At 22.7% G+C, this 13023-nt stretch overlaps 1 protein-coding gene across 1 annotated transcript; it reads left to right on the top strand.

The window, feature by feature from the left end:
• Positions 1-2505: 2505 nt before the first annotated feature.
• On the top strand, positions 2506-7585 carry LOC145839278 (uncharacterized). The gene is made up of 2 exons (XM_082946875.1): positions 2506-2929; positions 7176-7585. The coding sequence occupies exons 1-2, from the start codon at positions 2506-2508 to the stop codon at positions 7583-7585; spliced, it is 834 nt and encodes a 277-aa protein (XP_082803001.1).
• Positions 7586-13023: the final 5438 nt, after the last annotated feature.

The raw sequence follows: 13023 nt of genomic DNA on the forward strand, positions 1-13023 counted from the left end.
TCACCTAAAGTCTCAAAATAGTTTTAAGGTAACTGCAAAATTAAAACTTCGTAAAAACAAATTTTAATTTAAATAACTTGTAGGAAGATTAAGTTTTTATAACGTAACTATTTTTCTCGTTTTACGAAATGCAAACAAAAATTAATAATCAATAAGTTGTGGCTTATTTTTAATAAAAGCTAAATTAAACCCTAATACCGTAAAACTAAATGTAAAGTATATATCACAAAAGGAAGTAAATGACATTGTATATTTTGCGGTTACTATATATATATTTATATTTCAATGATGTTTAGTAAAAGGAACTGGTAATTCGATACTTTTATTCGTAGATAATGCTCTTGTAAATTTTAAAAACTTCGTTTTTTTTCATTAAGTGACGAGCTGGAAACAGCAATGCATTTATGGAATTGTATTATTTTTATCCTAGTACTATTTAACAATTTTATTTTTGTGAAAACAGAATGCAAAGTAATTAAAATTAAATTAGTATGTACAGAGTTATACAACTAATAAGATGCTGAAATAGAACAGAGCTACTTATGATTTTAATCAATAACAAGCATATGCAAAAGTTTATTAATTCTATTGAAAAAAAAACGAAAATGTCCTTAGAAAACACTTTGCTCTAAACCTCTCTGTCATCAAGCGCACACCCAGTTTAAATAAAAATCATAATGAGTCAAAAAAGACCTAATAATTTAACATTTAAATTCTAAAATTTAAACAAGCGAAAGGAAACTTTTAATATTTTATAGTTTTCTAAACAAGAAATGTCCATAAAAAATACAAAGTATACAAAATTTTCTAAAATGAGAGACACATAAGTTGCATTTAGAAATATTTAGAAATAAATATGTATTTATATCAAAAATCTAAAATGTTTTTCGATTTTAATTTTTTCGTTTTTTAACATTTTATCAATAGTTAAAGCAAAGTATTAAACTTTTTATTAATTTTGTATGAATAAACGATAAAAAAAGAACAAAATTTAAGTTTTGAAAATTATTTCTGTAAGTTCTATTTTACTATCAACTTGTCTTAAAATAAAAAATAAAAAATAAAACTTTAATGACCAGTAATATCGTTATACATGTAATTATAATTTTAAAAAATCAAAAAACTTTAAACGACAAAAATGTGGTCTTACAAGCCCATTCACAAATTTTATACTTTTTTGTCAAGTTTGTTCCATAGCAACGCCTTATTTAAACTTGTTGACATTTACAAAAGTTAAAAAATATTGTGTATCTACTGTTGTAGATACAATTACATCGTTTTATTTCTTCTAATTTTATTTAATTTATTTCGGTTAAAGATTTTTTAAATTATTTTTTTTTTTGAAAACTTTCGATATATTTGTATTTGAAATTTTTAGGTCGTATAAAAGTATTTTAGACCACAAACAGTAACATCTTAGTTTCGAATCCTTCGAATTCTTGTTTGTTCTTTATTCATTAAGAAAAAGATATGAATTTAAATTAAATGTAATTATCATTTAGCTTTTTACTCACAAAACACTTGTGCATTTTAAATTTTCGTTTGCAAACGTCATTGTAACACAGTCTTAAGCGATCAAGTAACAGGCTATTTCAGTGGTACAAGGATATTGGTATACTTAACTCATTGATACTAATCATATGCAAATACTTGCTTATTTAATTACTTGATGCTTAATAAGTCTACCGTCTACAAATCAGACAAAGAGTTTTAGCAATGTATCTGTTATAAAAGTTAAAAAAAAAACAATCTTATTAAAACCACAATTTAAGAATACTATGAATATACAAATAAAGTAAATAAAAATTTAAATTTTATATTAAATTAATTTTGAGTGGAGATTATTTCAAAAAATTTACCAAATGTATAGAAATTTTAATTCTAATTAAAAACACTTAATATAATTGAAGTATTACAAAATAAAAACTACGAGTAGTCATGTAGTAAACATACAAGAAAAAATATAGTGTTTTTATGTAGGCTTAATTAAACTTCAAGTTTTAACTTAATGCTAACACTATATACAAACAAATGTTTGTAAATAAAAGTATTTAATCTTTAGTTTTATGCTTGAATGCACAAATATTTTAACTTCTACAGTTATTTTCTTTACTGACTCTACATATTCAACATCGAATAAAAATTAGTTTTAACTATCTTTTTATATATTAAAAATTGATTAAAATAACTTACAGCTATTTTAAAAGTTTAAGCACATTTTTTTAGTCAAAATTAAAGCTTATTTACTGCTTTATATAATTATTTAATAAAATACTTAATGATTTCTCGGGAAAAATTTTTAGCAAACTTTAACTTATGCATTACAAAAAAAAAGTTACAGTTATACTTTATCAACTAGATAACCAATATTTACAGTTGATTGAAAAATATTAATGAATTTAATTAAACTTATTTAGTTTTTTTTGTACACTTTCATAACATAGACAATAGCTTTAACAATACATTTAAAATTCTAGCTTAGTTGTTATATTATTTTACTGGAACATGAATGACAACGAAGTTGTTTTAAAATTTCTGAACAACAAAGTTCATGTTTGCGATGTTTGCAAAAAATCTTTTAGTTACAAAAGTAATTTGACAAGACACATGTTAGTTCATAATGGTCAAAAAGACTTACAGTGTTTTGCTTGTCTGAGAAAATTTGCTCGCAAACCCGACTTAACACGACACATGGTTTCTCACACAAAAGAAAAGAACTTCAATTGTGAAATTTGTGAGAAAAGTTTTACTAGGAACAGTCATGTAAAAACACACATGTTAGTTCATACTGGAAAAAAAGATTTTCAATGTGAAGTTTGTGAGAAAAAGTTTTCTCGAAAAGGTATCTTGAATCGTCATATGTTGACTCACACCAAAGTAAAGGCTCACGAATGTGATATTTGCAAGAAGAAATTTTCTCAGAAAGTAAGTTTAGTTACACACTTCAGAATTCACTTATGAGAAAAGCCTTATGGCTGTGCAGAATGTGGTAAATGGTATACTCAAACTTCTGGTCGTGATTATCATATACGAGCTTTTCATAAGGAGTTCAGTAAACAACAACAATCAGAATTAAAGTATAAAATTTATAGAAGTATTGTTTATGACTACCTTCCCAAGTAATTTGAAATTTAAAAATATGTAAGCGAATAATATTGATACTATTTATTATTTGAAAACCTTTTTATAAAGTAAACGTCTTTTTCAAAAATAGTTTTTTTGTTTTACTGTAATTGTTTTATTTTTAATTTTATTGCTTTTTTTTTTTGGTTTAAACTTTGAATCAATTTGATTATATTTTAAACTGCTTAAAAACTTAAAATGTATTGCAATACTTATAAAATCGTATTTTATATTGATATAAAAACATAAAAAATATTTGTTATTAATATAAGTTCACAAGCTGATAGAGCTTAAAATGCTTTTCAATTATGATTAAATGTTATTTGCAAGCGTTACAACCTATTGGTTTCTTTTTGTAATTCAATAAAACAAGTTTAAAAATAAAATGAATATTTATTATATTTAATTTTCAAGCGACTCCTTTTAACATGCAGACTTTAAAACTTTACTAATTTAAAACAATCTTCAGAAATTGTAAATTTGTCAAAAATTTAGTTTTTTTTTATACTCTTTTTTTTTTTTACTCATTTGTTTTAAAAACATAATAACTTACTAAAGTAATAAAATATACTATAGCATAGAGTTTTTAGCAGTACAAAAAAGTATGATGCACTGCAATAAGTTTTGTAATATTGGTACTACTTAACGTTTTATAAACGTAATTCATAACGAAATGAAAAAAAGTTTTTGACAATGAATTATCGATTTAAAAAAATATTAAATTATAATTATTTTCTTAAGTGGATTATGCATAACAAATTATTTCAACAAGTATAACAATAACAAGTTTTGTAGCTACTGTGGACAAATTAGTTATTGAAGTTACAATTTGTCATTTTTTAAAATTTTAGTTACTAGTTTGTTTTATGAAACTTTTATTATTTTGTACATTGGAAAATTAATTGTTTATTTTTAATCTCATGAGTAGATTTTACAGTACTATTAAAAGCACAAACTTAAATTTTCATTAATGTTTTGATCTGTATGATAAACAAAAAAAAAACTAAAATTAGTATAAAAAAAAGCTCTTTACTATGTAAACTATTAGCTAACGAATACTTGTTTTTATTGGTTTATAAAACACTTTAGTTTTGCTAATTTTCAAATGTTGAACTGTTTATAAATTATGTTACTTTTTTTTTTTTTTTTCATTCTCTATTTTTGTTAGCTTCAGTTGAAAAAAACTTAGAAATTTAAAACAAAAAAATATAAAGTTTTAGCAGTAAAAACTTACAATTAGACTAATAAATTGATAAGTAGTTTTTAATGATGATTTGATATTAATTTACTCATCATTTTTGTGGTTTTAAACAGTTTTTTTTATCAATTACTACAAAATATAAAATAACTGAAGCCTGCAAAAACCATTATAGGAAATTGGCCCACAACTTACAAAAACTGCTGACCCCTGCATGAAATACCTAGTGTTTTTTTTTTAAAGCTGTTAAGTGTTAAACTTCACACAGGTATTAATTTCTTTCTATTAGTGGAGTGCTGGCTTTTGATATAATTCACTTAATAAAGATGTTTTGTTTTAGTCTTCATTATGTAAAAAGGCCTACAAATCTCTACGTCGAACGATTCTGGCCCATTTGTATTAAATGATTCTACATCTGGCTCACCAACAAAAAAACCCTTTTGTAGATTATTAAAAAACATATTTAATTCAAGTTTATAAATAAAAACAGTATTTAAACTAAAAAGTGTAAATACTGGTGTGTGATGTTAAGAAAATAGAAAAGTTTTCATAATTAATTAAACAGCATGTTAAATTCACTTAAAAATGTGCAAATAAACTGGAAGAAAACAAAACAATGTTGAGAATTTTTATTAGTTGTTATAAACATTTTAAACCACGGAAATTGGTTTATGGTTTTTCGTAAATCTACAGTAAACTCTAATTACAATTTGTAAAAGTACTAATATTGTAAATCCAATGATGCTTAATTGTTTTATTAGTTCTTTTTAATTACTAACAAAAAAACAGAGTTTGCTTCTGTGAGAACATGTAAACTACAAAAGGTTCTATATATATATTTCTTAGTTCTCCTAACATACTAAAAAAGTATATAATAAAGCAATATTATTTTAGAAAATAAATTATTAGTACGTTAATTTTTTTATTCAATTAAGCAAGAGACCCTTATTAAAGGCCAAAATTAAAAAACCTGTAGCCTTTCTTCCAAAATGTATTGAATTCGTATGACTAACTGAATATTAAATTAATATATTAACTGCATGTTAAAGAGTACTCACTGAAGAATAAACAAAAAACTAAATGCATTTTTCGAGATATGTCGCGAGTACTAAATAAAGCTAAAATGCCCCACTTTTTCTATAAATTCTAGCACTGACCAAATAAACCCCAAATCAAAGTAAAATATAACTTATTTTGTTTTATTATTAAGCTGTTTAATTCTGTAAAAAATGTTCTTCAAAAAAAAAAAAATGTTATGAAATTTTTAAGTCAAGAAAATGACTTATGTTTCCCTTATTTTAGAATGGTTAATAACATTAATATTAACATCTCAGTTAATAACTAAACAGAAAATGCATTCTTTTTGTTTAATATAGCCTATGCTACGATGGTTTAAATACATTTGTACTGTTACAAATTTGAGAACAAAATTTCTAGTTTAAAACGTAACTAACAATTTATCATTTAGCTGGCCGCATTAAGATCTGAGCATTAAGACTCCGAAACACTTATATTATGCTGGCAGGCCGCAAATATATCTTGCCGGGCTGTAGCTCGCCAAATACTTTTTTGAGTATTAAAACTATAGTATAATTAACTACTTTTGAACTAAATTTTTACCTAAACTAATTAAAATATAATATTTAGCTTCGGTTTCAAATAATCATTATAAAATTTAGCAGCAACTAACATTAACAATGTTTTTTTTCACATTACAACTACAGCTTATATAATTTTTTTAAATCGAAAGAAAAAAACTGTAATTAGTAAAAACGTTTAATTTCTATAACAAATAAAAATTTATAACTTTTTCTGTTTGAAAAAGTGCGGATATATAGTAAAACACATTTCTTGTTACATAAAAATAATCTATAAATACTGTTTCTGTTTTCGGGTAATTCCCCATATCTATTCTATAAAATTCTAAAATTTAAATATTTTCGGTGCAACTTTAAAGACCGTTTTATCTTAATTACTTTGACTGATTGCTGTATTAATTTTTTCTTTACTAACATAAAAGCTTAATGTTGGAAATATATAACATATATTCATATCTTAGTAATTAACTATTAAGTAAGTACAGTTAAATAATGCGTTATAATAAATTAAAACTCTTACAGCTTATTACGTAAATTAGTTACCATAGACTCCTATTGTTGTAATTTCTTTAAACTGTTTGTATTTTTTGTATTCATTTTCAACAACTAAAAACCAAAACTTTTAAGTAATTTTTAATCTTGCTTTCTTTTAGACCGTTAAGCACTAAATTTAGTTTTAACAACATCTTGAATATAAAATCATTAACTGAATATAAAAAGTTATTTACTTATAGTTCATTTTTTCATTAATACTTAAAGATTGCTGTATTAGTTTTGTTTTTAAATTACGTAATTTCTTAATCTTGTAAATACGTGACCTATGTTTATATTTTAGTAACTAATTACTAATTAAGTACAGTTAAATAATGCATTATAATAAATTAAAACTAGAAAAAAAGTATACTCTTACAGTTAATTAAGTAAAATATTTACCATAGTTTCCACTTATTGTAATTATGTAAACTAAGTTTAAACAACTAAAAAAATAAAAATCATTTAATAATTTTGAATCTTGCTTTTTTTAGACCATTTAGCATTAAATTTAGGTTCAAAAATATCTTAAAATTAAATATAAAAATTTACATAGTAAAAACTAATCTTTTAATTAATACTTAAAAGTTTAGAACTTTTGTTAGTTAATTGAAGCATGAACAAAAATAAAGCTGTTACAAAAAGTATAAATGAAAAAGTTCATGTTTGTGATGTTTGCAAAAAAAGTTTTAGTTACAAAAGTAGTTTGACACAACACATGTCAGTTCACAGTGGAAAGAAAGACGTCCAGTGTTTTGCGTGTCTTAGAAAATTTGCTCGCAAACCCGACTTAAAACGACACATGTTTACTCATACTAAAGAAAAGAATTTCAATTGTGAAATATGTGATAAAAGTTTTACTAAGAACAGTAATGTAAAAACACATATGTTAGTTCATACTGGAGTAAAAGATTTTCAGTGTGAAGTTTGTGAGAAAAAGTTTGCTCTAAAATGTAGTTTAAAAACTCATATGTTGACACATACAAAAGTAAAAGCTAACGAGTGTGATATTTGCAAGAAGAAGTTTTCTCTTAAAGGTAGTTTAGTCACAAACTTTAGAATTCACTTAGGTGAAAAACCTTATGGATGTGCAGAATGTGGAAAAATGGTTTACTGCTCATTCTGGTCGAAATAAACATATACAAAGTTGTCACAAGGAACTAAGTAAAGAACAACAATTAAAACTGAAATGTAAAATACAAAGAAGTATTGTTTATGATTATTTTCTTTAAAAAGTATTCTTATTTTTTACAAGCAAATATATTAGTTTATTATCTTATTTGAGACTTGCAATGCTGTGATTCAAATTATGATTTAACAACAAGTCCTTTAAAAAATAATTAATATGATTGTATAAAAACTTTTAAATTATAAATATATTTTTTATATTAATGTTGGTACTTTAACCGAACGCACTTTGTGTAAATTTAAAAATTTTTTTGATTAAAAATTTTCTTATATAAAACTAAATTGTTTTATAAGCGAATTATTTGAAAATAAAGTTATCAAATAATAATATAAATTCTAATCAATCTAGAATAATAGCTGTATTTTCAATATAACTAAAAATAATTGAGCCATTTAATGCTATCTGTTATAGCTACTGTATATATATATAAAATATTTCTATTTTTTTTTAGATTATTTAATAAAATTTAACTATTGTACGCGTTCTAGTTTGTTTTTGAAATTAGAAAAAAACATACCAATATTCAAAAAACAATAATAAGTAGATAATTATATTGATACAAATGCGTAAGGTCAATTTATAAATTTTCAAAGAGATAAAAACCTGATAAGGTTCACTCTTTATCTCATAATAAAATTTAAAAAACATTTAAAACCTTGATATGATTTCTTTAAATACAACACAATTATTACAATTTAATGCACTAACTAAGATAAATTAGTATAACGTTTATTTTATTAAAATAATATATATTTATATATATAAATATATATAAGCTACGGTCGGCATGATAAGTTTGTAAAAAATGCATTTTGTTATTTATGTAATTTTATCTGGTTTCGAGGTAAGATTATAAAAATCAATATCAACTTGAATTTAGCCTTTTTTAATTTTTTTTTAGACAATTCTTCAAAATTTTTATCATCATTTTTAATTCTCTTTTTTGCTAACAAACTACTGTTTGTAATTTCAAACAACTTTATCTTTCCTTAAGAAAATTTAATTTCTTTTTTATAAGACATTAATAGTTTTACGATTGTCATTAATACTTTTGTTAGTCTCTTTGAACAGTCGTTTTCTTCGTCGACAAATTTAATAGTTTTAGTAAAACAATTTTTTTATTTCATTTTCTTGTCAAAAATTTCGTGAAAGACATTTTTGTTTCATTTGAACAACAACTGAAATCAAGTTTATTAAAAACATCTATATATACTGATTTTACAATGCTTGTAGTCTCAGTTTTACAACTCAGACATTTTTTCATTCTTCATTGAATTTTTCAATCACTCTTTGTGGTACATGTGACCACATTGAGTGATAGAAACATCATAAATTACTGAAAACAAACTATCAGGGCATACAATGCATTTAAACTTCATTTTTTATTATAATTTCATGTAGTTTTCGTAAAAGTATTTTTCTTTAATAAACAAGTTTATTAAAGCACAAGTAAGTAAGGGTACACTAGCCTTTTAAGTGAAGCAAATAAAAAAAGCTGGAAATATTTGTTAGTATAAAATTACTAAGTCACCGCAGCAATAGTCATAAAAAACTATTAATTGTTATCAAACAAAAGTTTGACATAAGAAAAAAACCTAACACCGTATAAAAAATAGCGGAAAACAATCAACTATATAAACTGCTTCACTTAAATACTAAATATAAGCTTTAAGAAATTATATATGTATGAAACTTTATCATAATGTTCGACTTTGTTTAACTCTATTGTTAATTACTTCGATTGTCTAGGTTAATTAAATTAATTTTAATTTAAATTATTCTGAAAAAAAACTTTTGTACGTTTGCGGCTTATTAAATTATATTTTCATAAGTTATATATCAATTAAGTATTTTTCTTAGGTACGTCAACCATTAAGAAAAAAATTTATTCCCCATAGCTTATAAATGTTTTATAAATTACTTTATATGGTATATTACAGTTAAAGCTTATTGAATTTACTTTTTATTAAAACAATTATCTTGTTTAAATGATAAGTTATGTTTCATGCTGTGTTTCAATTTCTTTAGAATAACATTGTGAAAATATACATTATTTGAATTACTGTGTTGTACGTCATCTAAAATTTGTAATTGTTTATAATGCGTTGTTCGTTTTTGTTTGTTCTTTTTGTTCAAAATAATTTTTTTTTCTAATTATTGTTGCTTTGAAAGTAACCTTTAAAAAACTAACTTATATATAAACATCGCTTCTTAAAACAAAAAAATAAGGAATGGTGTTAAAAAGTTAGTTTAAGATTATTATCGAACTAAAAAAAAATACATAAATAATTTAATTAACATAATAATATATTGATACAAATGCGTAAGGTCATTATAATTTAAGCCTTTCAAATAGATATAAAACTTGGTGAGGATTAGTCTTTATTTCTTAATAAAATTGAAAAATTCTAAAACCTTAATATGATTTTTACAAATACAACAAAACTGTTATAATGTAATGCACTAACTCTTAAATAGACTAGAAAAGCATTCATTTAAAAAAAAAGTATATATAATATAAAAAAACAGTATTTTATCGTTGCTAAAGCTACAATACTGTTTGTTTTGTAAAAACGAAAAAAAAAATAAAGTGTACAAAGTGTTAATTTATCAATTTAAACACTAGACAAGGTCTAAGTATGGCATCCGGCACACAGTCAATTATTTCCGGCACACAGTTTTCTAACTTTGTAATGAACAAAGATATTTTACTGGGTTTTTATTGTTATTTAGTTAATAAAATATTATAATTACTTTTAAATAAAATATTATAATATCGCAAACGTTTCAATTATCGTCCAGGTTGTCAGCAGTTTAATATGTGAAAACAACAAAGTTTTTAGTGTCATTAAAGTTAGATGATAATAGTACGTATTGAAAGATTTATAATAAATTTTGTTTAATATTTTGACGTTATTACACACAGTTTTTTTTTAATTAACTGTTTGTGAAGTTTTATCTATTGTATAAAAATTAGAATTATTAGTTTTTTCAATACGCATTTAAAAAATACTTATAAGTATGAACAAAAGTATGTCGCAACTATGTTAAAGCAAATGCAATAATTCTCGTACTAAATCAAATTAATCTATAATTATATTTTACAAAACGTTCTGATTACAAACAAATAATGTAAAAAGTTAGAGTATGTTTATTCAATCAAAAGATTAAGAATTTAAAACTAATTAAAAAATTTCATAATTTTTATTAGCTTTTTTCCTCGTTATAATTTTACATAGTTTCAACAAAAGAAGTTAGCAGATAAGTTAAAATATATCTATTTATATTTTATAAAGAAGGTCTTACTAATCTTAATTTATAGCTGTGGAAAACATATTTGGTTTACAATATTAATACCATCAAATTAAGTGAAACTATAATTTAACTATAATCATCAAGTATATTTTCTATAACTTAATTTAGTTACTATTTTCCTTTATATTTATAAGTAGAGAAATGGAAATGACCAATACTTTTAATGTCTTAAAGTTTAAAGTTTATTATTAACACTGCAAAAAAATAAATTGTAAAATAGTGTAACAATTAACATTAAGTGTTTAAGAATATAAAGATGTTTAATTAATGACGGTAACTATACTATATAAATGCAAATAGATGAACAAAACATGTTACTCTTACAATTAAAACACCTTTTAATAGAAATATACATTAGAGTTTTATAAAACGTATTTTTGGGTGTATGTTGATAAATTCATTTAATTTTAACTGCTAACTTATAAATATATACATAAATCATAAATTAAATGTATAAAAAATTCAAAGAACAACCAATATTTCAAATGACACCTTTTTAATTCTTAAATATTAAAATTAACTACGCTCTACTAGTTAAAGCAATATAAAAGATTATTTTATGGCATATAATCATAAACAATAGTTCTATGTCATTTAATCTATATTTCTGATTGCTATTTTTCACTTAGCTACTAATAACTATATACTTGCAACGATTAGAACTATTAACCATATTCTGCATTTCGCACAACCGTATAGTTTTCTCACAACTTTATTTTAAAGTTTGTAAATAAATAATCTTTTTCAGAAAACTTCTAAACTCAAGTATTACATTCATAATACTTTGGTGAAGTTAATAAAAAAAAAAATTTAAACTATAATTTAAAATTTTAACGTATAGGTTAATATTTTATACTACCTTTCCGGGTAAATATTTCTTTACATAAGCTACTTTTTTTTTGACGTGTTTAACTAGATAAATATTTTCCTTAAATCAAAAATGCAAATATTTAATTAAATCCCTTTTCAACAGTCTTATATGAAAATTGTACAAAAATTACTTTAAAAAACTAAAATAGTTAAGTTTTAATGTCTGTTTGTTGTACCTGGTGTAAAATATTTTGTAAATAGTAAATATTGTTTTTAAGTTTTTGTGATTTTTAAAAACTTTTTTCACTAATATTATCAATAGAGTTAAAACATATTGTAGTATTAATATTTAAGATATCTACCATTTTTATGATATAAAACTAAGCTAAATAGAATAAAACGAGAAAGCAAACTATTAAAAAACTTTAAACTATAAAATTTAATTTTTTTTTTCAATATGTTAAGTAAATAAAAGTACTCCAACCTTTAATTTGTTCTATTTAAGGAGAACGTTGTGATAATTTATATTATAATATTTTGATTTAGTTTATAAATTTTTTTTATAATTTTCACTTTTTTGAGGTCTTTTTAGAAAAGTAACTGTTTAAAAAAAATACATTTTTTATCTAACACATTCTAGATAAACATAAAATATATGTTTTATTTATTTTTTGATTCAACACTTTGTTTTAACCTTCAAGCTTTAGTTAAAAAACTTACAAGTAGAAAAATAAGCAACTTTAAATATCACAACTATAAAATTTTATTATAAAATGAAAATTTATAATATTTTTATAAACAATATGTTACAAAGTGTTCCATGCGAGGCTAACTTACTTTTACAATTAATCTTTTATGTATTTAATATCAACTAGTTACTAGAACTTCTACTTTTAATATTGAATGTAAAACTAAACATTTTCAAATTACAATTTTATAACAAAATACAAAACTAGCTTAAAGCAAACTTGACAATCGTAGCATATAGTAATATAACTAATATAATGTTCAGCATTGTAATAAAGTTTTCAAACGCATGATTGTTTATAATACAAAAAAAAGCCTAATTTAAGTTCAGTTTTTTGATAGTGCTTTAAGGTAATCATGAACGATACTTTTTTATATTTCGTATTTTAGTTTAGATTGTTGTTCTTTACTTAGTTCTTTATGATAATTACGAATTTGTTGATTTCGACCAGACGGTTGTTTATACAATTTTCCACAGTCAGCATATTAATATGGTTTTCTCCTAAGTGAAT

This window comes from Thalia democratica, chromosome 6 (assembly GCF_965202585.1).
Source record: "Thalia democratica chromosome 6, ktThaDemo2.hap1.1, whole genome shotgun sequence".
Lineage (NCBI taxonomy): Eukaryota > Metazoa > Chordata > Thaliacea > Salpida > Salpidae > Thalia > Thalia democratica.